At 31.6% G+C, this 19,545-nt stretch overlaps 1 protein-coding gene across 3 annotated transcripts in view; it reads right to left on the bottom strand.

Moving 5' to 3' along the window:
* The window catches only part of LOC128175992 (TBC1 domain family member 9-like), a 45,056-nt gene that overhangs the window by 23,232 nt on the left and 2,279 nt on the right, over positions 1–19,545 (bottom strand). For 2 of the 3 annotated variants that reach the window (XM_052841950.1, XM_052841941.1), the window contains exons 2-23: positions 17,682–17,793; positions 15,510–15,561; positions 14,401–14,478; positions 13,963–14,049; positions 13,486–13,572; positions 12,978–13,111; positions 12,451–12,516; positions 12,198–12,274; positions 12,002–12,055; positions 11,381–11,452; positions 10,796–10,928; positions 9,432–9,521; positions 8,470–8,589; positions 8,030–8,124; positions 7,561–7,607; positions 5,661–5,781; positions 4,864–4,972; positions 4,038–4,132; positions 3,467–3,561; positions 2,180–2,326; positions 1,184–1,295; positions 982–1,042 (exon numbers count right to left, since the gene is read on the bottom strand). In XM_052841950.1, coding sequence (XP_052697910.1) covers positions 982–1,042; positions 1,184–1,295; positions 2,180–2,326; positions 3,467–3,561; positions 4,038–4,132; positions 4,864–4,972; positions 5,661–5,781; positions 7,561–7,607; positions 8,030–8,124; positions 8,470–8,589; positions 9,432–9,521; positions 10,796–10,928; positions 11,381–11,452; positions 12,002–12,055; positions 12,198–12,274; positions 12,451–12,516; positions 12,978–13,111; positions 13,486–13,572; positions 13,963–14,049; positions 14,401–14,478; positions 15,510–15,561; positions 17,682–17,793 — 2,044 coding nt within the window. The remainder of the gene's footprint in view (positions 1–981; positions 1,043–1,183; positions 1,296–2,179; positions 2,327–3,466; positions 3,562–4,037; positions 4,133–4,863; positions 4,973–5,660; positions 5,782–7,560; positions 7,608–8,029; positions 8,125–8,469; positions 8,590–9,431; positions 9,522–10,795; positions 10,929–11,380; positions 11,453–12,001; positions 12,056–12,197; positions 12,275–12,450; positions 12,517–12,977; positions 13,112–13,485; positions 13,573–13,962; positions 14,050–14,400; positions 14,479–15,509; positions 15,562–17,681; positions 17,794–19,545) is intronic. The other variant, XM_052841958.1, reaches the window with a different exon arrangement.

The raw sequence follows: 19,545 nt of genomic DNA on the forward strand, positions 1-19,545 counted from the left end.
TACGAGTAAATTTTTAATTCATATCTTTCAATTTTTAAGAGCAGAAAAATTAATCTTTGTCAAACTTTTCTTCCTTTTTGTCATAGTGCTAAAAGACATGGCATTTCAACGTCACGGTTTTAACGTCAAAAGACAAAAGTTAATTGCACGATCACCGCAAATGCTAGACATGGTATACACAGGACGAGTAAACAAATGTCAATCATTTTCTAACATCCAATCTGGGGCCTCAATTCAGTTGATTGACAGGGGTACACTGAATAGGTGTATTTGAAGGTGGTGCTTATTTTCTTGGTCTTTAAGCTCTCGAGTAGCACCTACACTTTAGTGTACATCTTTATTGGACATGAACAGTATATATGGATAGATGAACAGATATGATAGAGTATAGTACATTGTAGCATAGGCGTCGGAAGCAAATTGAAAGTGGGGGGGCTAGACTAATCCTCAGAAATATTGAGAAAAAAGTAATTCCCAAAATCATGGAAATCCTAATCCGTGGGGGGGGGGGGGGGGGGGGGGGGAGTATACTATACTTCCAAAAAAAATTTTACTTACCCAAATTTTTTTTCTCCAAAATCATGAAATTCCTAATCCGTTGGGGGGGGGGGGGGGGGGGGGGGGGGGCTAGTATGCTTCTGAATCTAACCTCTCAATCTTTCAAGGTAAATTTAGGAACAATAGTCTTTCCTGCGAGAAAAAGTGGGGGGGCTGAACCCTCTATCATGCTATGTTTCTAATGGTTAGGTATAACTTTGCAAAAAAAGTGGGGGGGCTAAGCCCCCCCTAGCCCCCCCGGTTCCGACGCCTATGTGTAGTATGTAAATATGCAATAATCTTAAATAATGTGATTGTCATATACATACATATTTGTACAGTAAGTGAGAAATATAACAATACATGTACCTATAAAGACCAAGAGAATTTGCCTGATAGAAAAAATTACTTCATCAACAATATAAAATAAAAACATGCACATACCCTGGCGCCATCATAGAAAAAACAGTCCATTATGCTGACAGCACAGTTAAATGGCATCACACTAAATAAAATGAAGACAGAATTGGAATAACTATTGTTTCTTATTTGTCAAACATGAAAGGTTTGCATGGAGTGAGGAAATCCTCTAACTTATAATAAAGCCATGGGCGTGAAATTTACATTATTAATAATAACACTATACCTGAGGAATATAGTGAGGAACCAGGACAGAGAGATCATGCTGAGGAGCCCTAGGTCCTCAAGCTTCTGGTGGAGGGCAGGCAGATTTTCATTAATCAGGTCCTTAAACACATCTACAACCAAACAAGATGTTGGCACTGAATTTAACAAGGGCACCACTAAGCGTAGCATCCCCTCGCGACATGAGTTATTGTGTGGGGGATGCATTATTGAGGAATATATAACATTAGTTATGTATATGTAAATGAAAAGACCACATTCTACTAACTTTCCATTACTTCTGACAACAAAAACTACAATACTTTTTCTTTACCTGTACTAGATCTAAATCCAAAAAAATATCACATTGTTGATTTGAACTGCATACTTTCACTTTGGTTTCACAGAAGAGAAGTGGAAGTATTTTTTGTCAAGTTGTACATAAAATTTGTTTAAAACTGTGTTATTTTAATGATATATTAAAAAGTACTGAACTAATTGACTTGAAAATTAACAGGGTTTGTCCTTTTACCATGCCAAATAAGTGTACAAAGTTTGATAAATATCCATGCAAGGGTTTTCTTTTAAACTTGCTTCCAAGCTGAATACACACACACACATACACACACGCATAGCAGCAATGCTATCTTGTTGCGCGAGGGGATAACTACTGTAGAAGCTGATAATAATATTATATATTCTTTGAGGATTAAATTTCGTTATTTTTGTTATTTTCATTGGCAGTATATATATCACAAAATTAATTCCATGATGAAATTTTACCCAAGTATAATTTATGAATACGAAGAGATTATGATATGAAGAAATTAAATGCCAACAAAATTTTATTTGGTTTAAAAACAAAGAAATTTTGACCCAACGAAAATATGTGCTTCTACAGTAGTTTATTTATTAAAACTAAATTACTGTAACAGACAGGTATATTGATTATTTAAAAAAAAAACACTGGCTTGCTTAAAAGTGCAAAGCAGATAAGCTACTCCTTAATTTCTCTTACTTTGGTCAATCAATGCCCCGACTACCTTGGTGTTGTAGTAGTCGGGGAGAAGGCGCTCACAAATAGACGTCAACAACCAGAAGGCCTCCTCTTCACTAACGTACAGCAACAACACACTGGTCACGATGTTCATAGCCTGACAGTAACCTACAGAAAAAAGAACAACACACTGGTCACGATGTTCATAGCCTGACAGTAAGCAACAGTAAAAAAAACAACACACTGGTCATGATGTTCATAGCCTGACAGTAACGTACAGTAAAAAAAACAACACACTGGTCACGATGTTCATAGCCTGACAGTAAGCTACAGTAAAAAAAACAACACACTGGTCACGATGTTCATAGCCTGACAGTAACGTACAGTAAAAAAAACAACACACTGGTCACGATGTTCATAGCCTGACAGTAAGCTATATAGTAAATAAACAACACACTGGTCACAATGTATATGGCCCAACAGTAACCTACAGTAAATAAACAAAACAATGGTTACAATGATCAATGCCTTATTGTTACCAAAAGCAATTTTCCTGGTAATATGCACATCTACACATTGTGTCCTAAATTCAAACAAAGTTTCTTTAAATTCCATGCTACGTAAAGTTTAAGAGGAAATGCACTTACAAACTGTTCATTACTATAATCAATATGGGACCAAAATTGTAAGATCAAAAGAGCCGAGATTCCAGAAAAAATAATGGAATCAAAATTTCCTGAAAATATGCACATTTACACATATAGTGTCCTAAATACCCTCAAAGTTTTACAAAATTCTATGCAGTAGTTTCAGGTAATTTGCTTACAAACTGTTCAATACTACTACCGGTACTTGGGTGTATTCAATTTATGGCCTAAATTGTAAGTTCAAAAGGTCTGAAAATCAAAGTAAAATAATGTTGTCAGAATTTCCCGGTTATGTGCACATCTACACATTGTGTCCTAAATACCAACAAAGTTTCATAACATTCTGTGTAGCGGTTTAAGAGGAGCTGCACTTGGTAACTTTATTTTGTGTGATATAATAACACAACGGTCATGATTTTTATAGCCTAAAAGCAACCTACAGTAACCTGGGAAATAACATACAGACTGGCCATCATGATGTAACACTGTCATCCTTTTCCTTTAGATTAATTGCGACAATTAACACCTAATCATCAGATGGTCACAACAATCTTTAGTAGCTTCAGTATGAAATTATTATTTTGTACAATAAATGCTAGAATCTTATTTGGCATTCCAATAAATCCAAAGTTTATAAAGCAACATAATAAACAATATATACCTATTGTGGGATTTCTCCAGGCGTACGCTGTTAACACTCGCCTCAGAGCGCTTATTCCAAGGTCGGACTGAAAAGCTGGATGTTCTGGGAGAGACCTGCAATAAACAAAGACACTTTAATCTGTAAGTAAGAAAACAGAAAATTTATATAACAAAAGAATCTCTCTTGAAAAAAAACCCAATAAAAATGCTCTCCTAAACTGATCAAAGACTATATATATATATTAAGCATTAGTTCTCCTAACATAGAACCATTTTAACAAGGCCTTGGACTTTCAGTGGGACATAACTTGAAATAGATAATAACAATTTTAAGGCCTTGGACTTTCAGTAGGCCATAACTATCTATTTCTTGCATCAAAACAAGTTGAAAATGACGCTGGTTTCAATACAAATATATACACCGATTGTGTAATCTTAGCTCAAAAACCAGACAAATATTGTTGATTTCAAAGAGCCATGGCAGAGTGGCCAACGATGAAATAGACATGTCTAATTGCTGTTTGACACCAACTACCAAAAGTCCAAGCTCTTATTAAAATGGTTCTATTTTTATATACAGTGACTCAAACCTGTGGAGATCTCTCTCTATTTCATCACTAGCTAGTGTGTACTTCCCAAGACTCTGTTCCACAAGGTTTCTGTAATATCCCTTGTTAGTTGCCATCTAAAAAAACAGTCTTCTTTTTGACATACTGATAAACAGTAATCTTTATGGTAATCTTATTTCGTCCCTTTATATACTAAATGAAGGAAAAGAGATTCATAAGAACTGTAGATTCCTAATTAAATGCTAGGAATTAATACTCACTTAATTGTTCATCTCGCAAATTCTAAAATCTCGCTTTTATTTTTCAGACAGATGTAAACTTAATGAAACAATGATAAAAAATTGGTTTTTGTGATTTTATATTCTTGCAATCTGATGCAAAAAGGTGGAAACACAGAGTTAAGCACTTGTGTAAAATAAGAAATGTACAGTAGATGTATATTTTCAGAGCAAAATCCTTTCTTTAAGTGGTTCATTTGGCTATGAAGTTAGCAACTATTGCCAAAAAAATATTAACCTGAGCTGTATTATTTATTTTTTCCTTCAATGCTTACTACCCTCCCATTTGCATGAACCACCAAAGAAAGCATTTTATTGTTCAGATAATCACCTAAACTAACCATCATGATCACGACTTACAGAACATTATGGGCACGAACAATATTTCATTGAAGCCAAAATAAAACTTACAATTAATTTTCTCATTACACAGTACTAGTATCACATAATGTTAGAGTTAAAAAAAATTTAAGGCTTGTTCAAAAGATGTGAAATCGATTTAGACGCACTGGGCAAAATTATACAGAGAAAATAAGTTAATGACTGTGTTACTTGGTCTGTTTTTTAACCTCATTTATGGCTCCTGAAAACAGCATCCATATTTCTCCTCTAAACTTCTCTGGCAATCCCTGCAGGATCAGTTCTTGTGTCTTGTGAGTTCGATACATACAAACACCCCTACAAAAGAAGAAACTACTGGTAATAACAAAAATGTCCTACTTAATTCTGGCCCGGAGTTCTCTGGCAGCACTCCTCATTTGCTATTCTTGTCAAGTTATTAGCACATTTTGGCGAGCAATATTTATTCAAATCGTAAAATTTAATGTACAATAGATATCTATCCAATATAATTATCACTCAAGGTATGCTGTATCAGATGGAACAGTAAAACCCATGTTTACTGCTGAACATCTGAACAACAATTAATAATAATCAACCTTGAAAAGTAATGATCGAATCACAATAAAGCTTGTAGCATTAACAAAAATTGTTGATAATACATTTCAAAGTTAATTGAAAATGCGTAATTTTTCATATCAGACAAAAGTTCACTCAAAGTTCATTTCAATTTAAGAGGGATTAAAAGTTTATTTACCTATAACTATACATTCTATAATTAAAGTCATGTGTTAGACAAAAGGCAAGTCAACATGACTTTCTCCCCATCAAAATATCAAGGTTCTGGTTAGAAAATTTCTACAATTCTGTAGAGAGCCAAGACTATTAGGATGTACATGCATATTCAAGCAGAAGGTAAATTCCAATAACAATTGCAAATCTCCAGTATCTTATAATACATCTTCTGACTTATAATAAAAAGGAACACACTAAATAAAATCATGTACTATTTGATATTAAAGCTCACCTGCCAAACTCCGAGAAGTGAACATTCCATAAGTGCTCTTTAATGGTTTCTCTTGCTGACAGTTCATCAGAGTTCCGTCGATGAAATACACTCACCAAAGCTGGCTGGAATTGTATTTCATCTGTTGAAAAAATTCAGAGAATTTATAATTTTGTAGGAATGATTTCATGTACTACTTCAGAAAAATCACTTAGTCACTTTTTACAGTAATTTTGAGGGTTTTTTTTTTCTTCATATCCAAGGTCAGACATTAAATAAACTAATAAAAATTTTCCTTGCCAGAAAATCAAATAAATTTTCATATTTACTGGTCAATACATCAATATAAGCAGTTTCAGTCTAATGGAACCTTAGTTATAACGAAGTCTAGTTATTCCTAGATATTTTGCAAAAATTTAACTACAATATAATATTTTTTAACATTAAAAAAAATGTATATCTAATATGCTGATTTCTTGAGTATTCTTCTAAAAACTTATCAATTATTATTGTAGGATCCTATGGCAATTTGTTGAAATAGACCAAATTATCACATTTTTCCAAAAAATTTCATTTTTTGACCTAAAACGTTTCTCTCTCCAAAAATGTTGAAATTATTGTAACAAGAGGTCCATGGGCAACATCACTCACCTGAGCAACAATAATAATAAATCAGCTTTTTGTATCAAATACAACATATTTTAGTAATTATTTAGAGTAGATCCTGTTTTAAAGGTATATGTGGCATATATTTTCATGCTAAGAAATATTTGATTGATTAATTTGTTTAATTATGTTATATAGAGATAGATCTTCACAATAACTTATGCAGTTTATACCAATCAGGTTAAAAAGATACAGAAATGAATAATTTTTTAATTATTGTGGAGTCCACAATAAATACAGCATTAATATTTTTAATAAACCCTGCCTTAAATAAGTCACGTGATACCACGCTCAGTCTATCACAACAACAATGGCGACGACGAGAAAGATAGGTATTCCATTAAGTTTGATGGATTTGGCAATTACAGAAAAAAAGACATACTGACAAGGAAAGGAACAAAAGGATGATTGTCATCAGAGACCCTGTAGATTGATGGAATAGAAATTAAAGCCAAATTAAACTTAAGTTTTTATCATGAAGTATGTAGCATGAAGCACGTAGGGGTTTGCTAGTCAGGTTCGTACGTGCTCTATGTGTTCCATGTTTCTACTTTATAAGTTATAAACCACAAGTGAATTTTCGTTTAGAGGAATTTTTGAATAAAATGCATCTCTCAGGAAGAGGGGGTATTTGCTCATTTTACCATATTGTTGATCCTAAAATCGTGTTTCATCTTTATTACACATAATTAGCAATTTATATCCTTCTACATCAATGAAAACGGAATAATTATGCTTCATATATCATCTGATATAAGAATTATCTAATTTAAGACATGAAAAAGAGATTCTAATTTGTAAACAAACTGTTCTTCCATCGTGTTTTCAATACTAGGTTTTCCCGCACTCATGAGCAGTGGCATTACAAATGGCGGATCACATAAATATTCATCAGACGTGTAGCAAAGTTTAGAGACAAATAACTCAAGAAAGAACATGTTTGTGTTTTTGTCATATAGTTATGTCATTTATCAGTGTATTGATTCTGTTTTGGCAGATAATAAATTGTGAACCCTTGCCTATCTTGTTCTGTATTCAATACCAGTAATAGCAAACTAGCAAAGCTGTGGGAGCGTGTTCTGACGAACACTGGTGCAACTCCATAAATAGCATGATCGCAGATAGTCAGGCAAAAGATCATTGGTATCGTGTATCATGATTGTTCAATTAAAAGATACTAAAGGTAATGGAGTAACTTTTTTGTCGTAACAAATGTTTGAGTTAATAGAGCTACCTTAATCAACTTGGTACAAACCTGGGGCTGATGATTCCGGTTCACATGTAGAGTTTTGTCTAGAGGGGCTGTAATTAAACAAACATGTAGAGGATAAGATGACAAGTGAAATAGTTGCCACATGTATGATTACTGAGCCAGAATTTAATTAATTTGTTCCTTCAAGTTGTCAATGATTGCATGCCATTGGTTTGACAATCAACTTTAAACTGAAATACTGATGGATATTGATGGAGACTAATACTGAAACAATATCATATTTAAAACTTCACCTTAACTTTAATGAACATGACTGTGTGACACATACTTTATGTGTTTACATTTAACAATTTTGAATATTAATGTATTTCACATATATACAGTAAAACATGCTTACTACAAACACAAATATTGCAAATTAATGAATATAATGAAGCAAATCTACTGGGCTCTGGGACTTCACCATCATCAAGTTTACCTGTGTGTAGTAATTACAGGTAAGGTATTTTACCTTTTGTCTGAGGGCTCTTCTACTTTGGATAAGAAATCTGACAGTTTTTGCAGGATGAACTCACGCACTGGAAGTTGTGAGAATATGAAGTTATGCTGTAAAAAAAGATAGAAAATAGCTTTTTTTTTAAACAAATAAATTGAAAAATATTTATTAAATAGAACATTTTTACATGTGGTTGTCCCCTAGGCCTGTAATATTGTATACTGTATGACTGTATACATGACAATAAAAGCTTCATACTGGCATTCTTTGATAAGAATATTACTGCATGCATTGTTGGTTCAGACAGTTTAAAAAAATTTTAATGCACATATTGCAATATTAATTTAATCAATGGACAGTGAACAGAAGTTTCTCTGCACCAAAGTAAAATTAAAATGACTACTGGTAATTATGTTACAATATACACGTATGATTAGAATACATGTATTATGTACCTTTCCTTTCGTGGTAACAACCAAAGAATCTGTTCCCAATTCACCACTGGCAGCATTGTCTACTTTTTCCACCAATACCACTTCACGGAGTGGTATCACTACGGTAACCAGATCACGCACCTGTAAATTAAATAATTATTAATTTTATTGATGGACCAATAAAAAAATGTAGAAATCCATGAGCATATTACACATAACTCATTTCTGCTGGCAGTTAAAGCTGTAATTCAAAAATAATCTTAAAATCATAAAAAAAAATCATGCTAATTAAGAAAGAGTCGGGTTGCATAAAATGAACAAGTATACAGAAACAAGTATGACAACTGCGACTTCTTATTCATATGTAACAGCAAAATACTTGATAACAATTTAAACCTTATAGATTTCTTAACCCTGATCAGCTGCTCCTTTTTAATCATGATTTTGATAATTTTCCAATAAAAGTGCATATATAATAACAATACACAGTGTACCTTCTATACTGTGTCAATAGTTTGAATTGATTTTTATTACAATACTTATGTCTAAAGAATTTAAATAAAAGTTTTGTAATTAAATTAAAAGTAATTAAAAGTGTTGTTGAGAATAAGAAAAGCATGATCCCAAAATTGCAGAACTTCAAACAATCAGAAATGTCCAATATGAGCAGCAACAAAGTAATTTCAGGCAGGAGAAAACCAACAAAGCTGGCACAAGTATGCTTTAACAATGTCTCTTAGACTATCAATTTCATCTGATTACTCAAATATTTTAGGCACTACATAAAAAACTCTGACAAAACAGGAAAACATAAAAGGAAATCAATAATGCTAATGCAGCTATTGTATGTACTGGTACATGTAGATACAGGATCGAGTTTTAATGAGAGCCTTCAGAATACTTTAAGTCTTCAGACTGAGGTTAACAAACATGCCAGAGAGAAATAGCGCCTGCAATAAAGAGCTTCAGCGATAGGGGGATACCTGGCTGTTTATGATCGGATGTTCACGTCTGACTTTACGCTTACGAACTTGCCTCTGAGACGTAACCATTGACTGCTCAACAATATCAACCTTAGGAACAAAACAATTCCACATTTAAATTATTTAAGGACAGACGAGACATTCCTCAATTTTATACAATTTTCCTTGATAATTTATTCCTTATTAACATTTAAACCTGTTAATTCCCAAAAATTCAGAGTACATTACCAGGCTCGTTTCGGAGCTAGAATATTTCAAATTTTCCTTAAAATAGCACGCAAAATGCAATTGAATGCTTATAAGTAAAGTACATGTAATACTATATATTTTCAATTGAACACTTCATATTCAAATAAAAAAAGAATCATATTACAGAAAAATATAATTATCAAATTACGAAGTGGAAATCTTCACATTGTGGAGAAAGGAAAAAATAGAAAAAATGGAAGATAGGTCACATCTGCATGACCTTAAGCTGCATGGTTGCATGTGTTCATAATTCATATTTCAATGCGCTTTTTGATGGGCTTACAGAGTCTGTATCAAATAACATACATGCATAGACTTGTCTGTATTTTGCAAGGATATGTGGTATCAATCTGCATAATGTTTTTGTACAATATATCTGTCTTTATTACAGTTGAACTTGATATCTCAAATTTATTTTTTAAACAGTCCCATCTAGTTTGAGATAATGAAGTTTGACTGCATTTAACTTTTGAAAAATTGATAATTAAGAAAGGCCAAGTATAGTCAGCAAACATAGTATGTCTTTAAAAAAATCTAAAGCAGACTCTATTTCTCTGCAATGCAAAGTTTGTAAACTGGTAATGTTATCTTAACAAAACCAGAAAATCAAATGCTAGCTGCCTAGTAAAAACAGTCCAAAATATCAATACCAGGGATTTCTTCATAGAAATACAGCAGTTTTATTCTTCACATCTATCATAAAAAAATCTGGGTGGAGATAATATAGGCAGATAGGTTCTGACAATACGGGCATTTTGAATTATCTAAACATGTAAGGGGAGGTGGCACAAGCCTGGTTCTTTAAATAATCCATACATTCTCTTGTAACGTATGATACCCTAAAGAAAGTATACAATACTTTTCATGTATATTCTGCAATTAATTTAGAATCCTATACAAACAAAAATCTACTTTACAAAATTAACTAAAGAAAATGGGCTTGTTTTTTTCTTTTATGCAACCATTATCAAGTATATCTAGCCAACCCAAGTATTCAGAAATTTAAAGCTTACTTGCACTAAAATTAGCTTTTAAAAGAGTGGAAACATATGTAACCCCAAAAACAAGCACATACTGGTCACTGCATTACAGACAAAACTTTCGTTGCCACTCACCCTGCTGGCAAAGCAGATATAGTTACTGGACAGATAGAGGCGGCCCCACACATGTTGTTTGTTGAAGGGCGTCCAAAGGACACAGTCTGTGTCACCGTCCAACTTCTCATCTAGGGGGAGACAGAAGGCTGACCTACAAAAAGTCTTTCAAACTCAGGATTGGCAAAAAATGTCAAGCTTATTACTTGTAAATAGTTGGCTAGACAATTTTTGTTTTCATTAAATGAGGTGCAATGTACAAGGAGATATTGACCTAAATTGTTTTACGTGAAATTTTTTCTCTTATGGAAAAATTATCAATATTGTCTTGATCTTATAAATGAAGTTTTGAAAGTCAATACATGTTTGTATTGAATATTAAATTCACAGATCGCAACAATACTAGAAAAAAAAATTACTTTATTACAACTGAACACACATTCTAACAATAAATGTAAACAGGTGCTGAAAGGTCATTAGTCTCTACCAGAACTCTAACCCAGGGCCTAACCTCTGAGCTACTAAGACCAGACATACTGATTAACAGTCTCACATCTGGTGATCTAATATCTTTGACAAAGAAAAGTAAGATCAACAGTTCTCAACCTGAAAGCATCACTTCTTGCCCTCGCATCAAGGTCTCTTTTAATGGAGGACATCCTCTTTGGTGTTCGCTTCCTGAACAAAAGAGAAAACATTTTTACAGCAACATGTTGACAGCTAAATTCTATGAACATAAAGAATAAAGAAAAAGATGTGTCAGTATGACATGCTGCTCCAACAAGCAAGGTAAGTATATATTATAGTGTAAATGACAGAAGCAATAAACAGTATGGAGGTCCATCAAATAGAATTCTGTACAATATTTTTTTTTTTTTTACAAAAATCAAGCCACAATGCTCTGCTTAAAGATAAAACAATATTACATTGATCTTTATCAAATTATCTAAACAATGGAGGAAGATTTCAACATTTCCCTTATAAATCTCCATAAGAAATCTGTTTTTGTTCCTTTGAATTTTTCCGATTCAAAAATGATAATTTGTCAATGAAGTTATCTTGGATATTTGCCTTTCATCTATTTCAATTTCACCTCTTTAACAGGTATGTGTATTTTCATTAAAAATCATCCAAATGTTTACATAAATATCTTGGGACAGACTATATTAATGGTAAATGGGCTGTATGAGAGAGAGAGAGAGAGAGAGAGAGAGAGAGAGAACTAACTTAGTTCTGTCAACAATAGATTTGTCTTCTTCGAAACCACCTTCTTGCATCAGCCTACAATAGAGAACATGTTGTTAAATGTGAAAAGGAACTTTACAAATAAATAAGAATTAAATTAACTTATATTTAAGTACATGTATCTATAATTTAGCACAATTTTAAGCTTTGAACATGAATCTCATTTCAAAACACTTACTGCTTCATGGCCATATTTGCCAGCTGCTCCATTAATCTAAAAGTTTCACTACTTCTCAGAAGCATAGAAAACACAAACTGTAAAAATATGATGTGAAGATTTCTATGGCAAGTATTTTAAATGATACGAAAATCAATATGAGTTTTTTAATCCATCATCATGGATTTTTTTCATTTACACGTATGTTATATACACATCAATATTATCAATCGAGTGTTGCACATGTATAACTAATTGTTTAATATAAAATTACCTCCCCTTCTCTAGTTGATACCTTTATGCTCTCTGGAAAAAGCATATTGTTACCCTTTTCAAGTTTCTACAATAAATGATGAAGTTACATTCAGTTTTTAGGAAAAGAAAGATAACTCTATGCAAGTAAATGAACAGGGATACATATATCATTACATGCAGCCTAATATCTGGGATAAGAGCAGATTAATTTTACAGATCAATTTATTTTGAACCATTTGAAAAAAATTTTGACATGTATTTCATTCGCCACATATTGTAATTATATACTGATCATATCTATCATGAACCAGTATGAACCCAATCATGAATATAATCATTCATAAAAAAAAAAACTTCTTTTTCGATTTCATCTACAGCAATACTGATGACAGCTAAAAGACAAGCCTACTCACAGATCTGACGTCCATTTTTGTGTTGGATATTTATTCTACGAGCCTTCGTTATCAAAATGTAAAAATTTATTAAATTTTAATCCCAATCAAACAAACTTGAGCTCTCTTACCCTGCCATGAGGTATATACTTACCGTAATGTCTGTCCATCTTATGATGACCTTGGCCTCTTTACCCATCAGAAAAGAGTAGAAACACAGATGGTTGACACTCAGGTACATCCAGCCCTGCCGGGGGATGTTGTTCTTCCAAAAACTGCATGAGTACTCTACCCATGATAAACCAGGACAAATCAAACACCGGCTCTACTTCTCATCAATTCAGAACCAATCGAAGATAAAAATTTTACTGAGACTTAAGGAAACTACGGCTATTCGCTTTTCATTATGTTGATTCTTCTCTTTTTCCCAATTTTGATCCCCACAGTTTTTACTGCTTCTCAGAAAAAACATTGTTGTTGCACACCTTTTGGTATTGATTGTAATGATTCTTAAATTTGTATCATATTTTGTAGTTTAAAAGATATTTATTCTGAGGAAAATTTAGGTTACCAATAATTTATCATAACTTATTGGAATATCAACATTATCAATGTGCTTAGAAAAAGTTAGTGAAAACAAAATGTGACAAATAATGCCTTACGATTAACAAGCTTTTCTTCCTTGGGCATATTAAAAAGCTTCATGAATTTTCTGGTTGAAGTTTTGTAGTTCTCAACCTCTTCATCCACTGTTTAAAGATTAATTGAATCTTAGAATGTACAAATGCATGTTGGTACATGTATATAATTATATATTCATGAAAAATAAAAGTGATAACATAATTTACTCATATATACTGTAGAAGCACATATTTTTTTGGGGTAAAAATTTCGTTATTATAAAAACATTTTTTTTAAAATTTCCGCATTTGATTTTGTCATATCGTAATCTCTAAAATGTGTCACGTATCAACTCTGTAATACTTGGGTTAAATATTTGTCATGGATTTAATTTCTACTTTAATTTGATTTATACTGCCAACGAAAATAACAAAATTAAATCCTCAACGAATATTTCTGCTTCTACAGTATATATCAAAACAGGGCAATTAGGGACACCATTATAGAATTCCACTGACCTTCCCCTGTTTTGTGTTCATGGGTGAACATGCTCTCTATCTTACACTTTACAAATTCTGTGGCATCTTCCTCATTTTCAAAGGAACCTGTATTTAAGTTAAATCAACAAGATCAATTAAATATACAGATTTCTGGTTTTGAAAACAAAATTAGTGAAATGACTTTTAAAAACTTCAATGAATCTCAATCGGATTCAACCCATTGCACATATACCAATTCTGAAGATTTAATAAGTTCTGTAACTTAATTAAGAATATCAAAACGTTTGCTTTAATAACCATGTACAGTGTACCAATGAGAATCAGTGTTTTGCTTTCAATTTCATGAAAGAATTATAAAACAATATTTCAAATGCTATTAAATGCTATTAAAATTTGTTTAAAGTGACAAAAATCTTAGTACATGTACCTCTAGAGCTAGGTCTCATTTATACATACCCAGGGTCTCCATCATATTCTGCTCTATCCATTCCCAGTCTTTATGGATTTCTGCCCTGTTATTGGCCACTGATACACCTTTATTGAGTTACACAAAAAAAGACTCTATTACACTTTACAACATACCCATTGTTGGAAACTGATCACGGTCCGTCTCTTTTTTTTTCTTATCTCCTGGGAGGTAAGAGAAACGAGACCTACCATGGGTTTCCGGGAGGTATTGAAACAAGACCGACTGTGGGTTACTGACAATGCAACATACCCCGGTATACACAATGTTCAAAATTCATACAACATTTTTTTTCCTAATTTGATCTCAGCTTGTATATATAAAATTTATTTCATTATTAAATAATATCCATCATGGCCAAAATTGCAATAACATCATAAAATGCATGAATATACATAACATTACTATCAAAAAAATTCTTTTTATCTATTTTATTTATAAAGTTTGAAGGATAAATAACATTTTTATGATGAAAAAAATGCTTTGAGGTGGAGGATCAGAGAAGTACCTTAATTGTACTTTGAATGTGACATATAACTGTCTTCCAAAAATGTGCAAAATGAAATATTTACATAAATTTTGCAAATACCGGTATGTTTCTGCCTATGAACCTATACATGCACACTAGGAAAAAATGTTCATTTCTGAGGGAACTTTTAAATTGCATCACAATGATTACCGTACCATACATTTTTATCCTTTAATAAATTCGCATAGTTTTTTTTTTTCAAATGTAAATATAAGCAATAAACAGAAATGTTAAAAAATTTCACCAGCTAGGATATGAACTTGGTTGGTACGTGATCTTAATCTTCTGAAGGGCCCTTTGAGCTTCACATGAATTGATATTGTGACCAACCAAGTTCATATCCTGGGGAGCTTTTTAACTTCCTGTTTTATTTTTTAATTGAACAACAATGAAGTCAATGCGATACACAGTATCCTTTGTGTACAATATGATTAGGGGGAAATGGTGGACAAATAATGCTCAGGAAAAAGGAAATAAACTTTAAATTTGCATATCTTTTATTTAATTAAAGAAACAAAAAGAAAACAGTATTACTTCAGATATCCTTACAGTTATCTAAAAAGTACTTACTATAGCTGATCTCTGATGCTGGTGTCTGATGCAATATTCTGTAGGGTGGGGTCTAAAAAACAAATATATTATTAAATAAATATGTATAATGTGTACAAAACTCATGTTTATAGATATATGTATCACCTATCATACTTGGATCCATCTTCAAGTCTTGATCTCATAATTATATTAATACATGTAGATTGATCAAATGAAATTAGCTTTCATTATCTAATATATACATGTATTAACTGTATATCAATTTCAAAATCTTTCAGTCTGTTTAGTAGACATTACATCAGGTTTAAGTTAAAGTATCTAGTACAGAGAATCTTCAGCATTACAAAATACATGCAAATTATAACGTATATTGTTTAAAACAAGTGTGCACGTCTTTCAAGAATGAAGTCCAAGACGTATAAGTGTATTACTAATTCATACTCTATCATGAAAAAAAAAGAAAGAAATATCATCACATGGATTTAATCTCTACTCAATCATATTAATTAATTTTTGAATACATGTATACTACAATAATAATCTCTCTCTAATATGATATGAACATGCTGCATGTTCAAATCATATAAGAGAGATAATTATTGGATTGCATGTTTAATAGCACTGGACTTTCTACATAACTGTGACATATTACATAATATTATGATAATCTAGATATATATACTAGCTAGAATATATATTTTGTTGCTCTACTTATCAAAACTCTACTATAGTATAATAACATGTTGAAAGGGTTTTAACAGAACATGGAGAAACTACATGTAAGTTTTCAAACTTTTTATTGTTCTAATCTTTTTCAGAAATATATAGGGTGAGTTAACCATGCATCGGACACCTACCTTGGATCGGACAACTTTGGTTAAAAATATACAAATAAATGTGCTTGCGCTCATGTGGTGTTTCATATATCCCTGAATTAGACCTAATGAACTTTATTATTATTAAGAATTTGACAGTCACATATTGTCCAAAAAATAGCAGTATAGGCGTCGTAAAATGACGTCAAATACGCCATCATTGAAAATTTAGTTACAAAGATTTTACGCAAGAGCATTATTTGAATGTTGTGCATTTGATTGTGAATAATTGAAAATGCACTTCCTACTTAAAATTATTAGAAAGAAGTAAGTTTTGAAACAAAATTTTATTAAAATAAGTTTAAGAAATTTGAAGAATTGATGTCAAGGTCATTTTTGCTCCATATATTCACTTCACCTTGGATCGGACACAAATTAACCATGCATCGGAGAGTTTTCAATTCATGATTTCTTCTAATAATTAAGAAGGTAGGTGCCCATTCCTTGTGATATACTTTAAATGTGAAGTAAAATAAAAATTTAAAAAATATTTGATACACTGTGTCGAACATTTTCCTCAGACCACTTAAAATTCGAGTTTTAGAGATACAGCCTTTTTAATCCAAAGTTCCTGTAGGAGCTGGCACGATAAAGAACCCCTCATGATAAATAGTCCTTTAAACAGAAGCACTAGTAAAAATTCCTGACTGCAGATTCGATGATTTACATTAAAAGAAATTTGAATAGCAATTGAATAAATTTATTTTTCCGAACCTTTGTATTTTTGCAGTAAAACCTGAAAATGTTATTTTTAATCTCTACTGTATAGCTGTCCGATGCTTGGTAAATATTGTCCGATCCATGGTGAAATAGTGCAACACTTTATTAAGTTGCTTTATTTTCTACATTTTTAACAGTTTCACTGTTTTGTCTCCAATAATTAAGCTAGGGGAAAACCTGTCATTTTTAAAACAAGTTTTATTTATATTTGGACTATAATTGATGCGTGATCAAAGGGAAAAATCCAAGGGTGTCCGATGCATGGTGAAATCACCCTAATACTGTCCTTCTGCTATTTGGATAATTAATATTTCTACAATCATTATTGTGAAAATAAAAGGTAAAATATGTATTCAGAAGGTTCATCTGCAGCTGGGGGAGGAGGGGGGGCTGTCATTTAAACTTCAGAATATAGGCCTAGGACCCTCCCCCCCCCCCCCCAATTGGAAAAATAATCGGGATCCAGTCCATGTGCAGTTTAAACATTCATTAATAAATCTGTCAAATATACAATTACATGTAGGTTTTTTTTGTGCATATGAGAAATTTATATGACTATTTGACATATTATTAATGTTCCCATTGGAGCACACACCTTGCTATCCATGACAGTGTCTAGGGTCCCCACCAGCAGTCCAGTTAGACCACCCCCTCCATAACCCTTCCTTCTCTGCAGGACGAAATATGGGTTTGCTCTCTCCGTCACCCTGTATAATAAAAAGATAAAATCACATTCAATTTAGAATTGTACCGCACAGGGGCCAAGCTCGTTTTAACATTAATTTCTATTCACTCACATATCAAATTAATCATAAATGACACCATTAAGGACAAGATTCTGATCTTTTTGTTAAATTAGGGGATTAAGTTTATTATAATCAATACAGTGTATTTGTATTTTTGGTGTACTGTGAGTGTCTTAAAAAGTATAAGTCTTGATGTATAGTGAGGTACTTTAATATGATATCTAATTAAAATGAATTTAAGCCAAGAGAGAATACTTTAAAAAAAAATTTTAAGAAGTTATGACCAGTAATATCAATTTAAGTGCCAGAGTTATTTGTAAAATGAAAAAAAAATTATGTAATAATCTGATATAAATGTGACATTTGCATTTATCATTGAAACTGTTTCAACTTACAGAAAATACTTTTAAAGTAAATCTACCCTCCTGTGACGTCATACATTTTACATAAACCATGAATTCATTTAAATTCTTGCAGGTAGATTTGTAATTTCTATGTTATCATAGGTGCACATTAAAAACTCAAATTATTGTTTACTTGGAGATATTTAATAAGCGTTTTTCATCCTTATATTCGACATAATTCAATAATAACAAAGGGAAATAACTCTTTTCTACTTTTCTCTAAGTATTATATCTTAATGCTATAATTTTTCTAATGTAGCAATTTTTTCTTTTTTTTTAATTAATTTTAGTTTTCTGGCATAGTAAGCAATAAAATTTAAATAGACAAACAAGTATCCATCCACTTATATTTAATTTTTAAACAAAAAAAATGTGATTTTCAGATGATAATTTCAGCCTTTGGTTTTTATTACCTTACATCTTAAATAGTATGGATACATATATATTTTATTTATTTTTTTATGAAATTTAAGTCCAATAAGTTAAAAAAAAAGTTAAGTTTTTAACTTTGAACCCATAATTTTATAGGTACGGAGTTACCTTAAGCATGTAAATTTGTAGAAAACTTCAACTTTATATACATGCAATGAAATTTTATAACAGTTCATATGAACAAGGTCCAGGAAAGACATTTTCTATTCTTGTATCATTTTCAATTTTTATGCACTAACATGAGATAATAAAAGATATAATCAAGTGTTTCTTTCCTGTAGATAATATACTGACACTTAACTGCAAAAGTGTTCTAAATTATCTAAAAGCAGTGTTAGTTTTGCTTTAAAAATCGATTTAAGTTGCAACATTTGCCAATTTTTTTCTTTCTCAATTCAATGTACCGGTATGCATTTATCAAGAGCTTATCTGAACCTTCATTATTTATACATGTATATAAAAAAAAAATTGCATTCTTTGTTTTATGGGGGATCATGATTAAATATTGCTTATCATTGCTAAAATCAATCATACCTACTGTATATACATTGTATACATAAAATTTTCAAATGATTCAGAACTTAATGCTTGCATATTACAAATATTAAGACTATATATAAATTTTATTGACATCTATAACTGCAGATAGAATATAGTAAAAATTTTAGAACTGGGAAGTAAAAACACTCTGTTTTGTTATTAATAATAGTGCTCATAATTTTCCATCATATAATAAAGACATATATATATAATTAGGTTTATGTTCGGATCCTAATTATCACATAAAATAAAATTTAATCATTGTGTTCACTATAGCCATAATTAAGCCATATAGACTAATTGTTATATTCCTAAATTTTGCTTTACATATATCGTC

The sequence above is a fragment of the Crassostrea angulata genome, chromosome 1 (assembly GCF_025612915.1).
Source record: "Crassostrea angulata isolate pt1a10 chromosome 1, ASM2561291v2, whole genome shotgun sequence".
Classification (NCBI taxonomy): domain Eukaryota; kingdom Metazoa; phylum Mollusca; class Bivalvia; order Ostreida; family Ostreidae; genus Magallana; species Magallana angulata.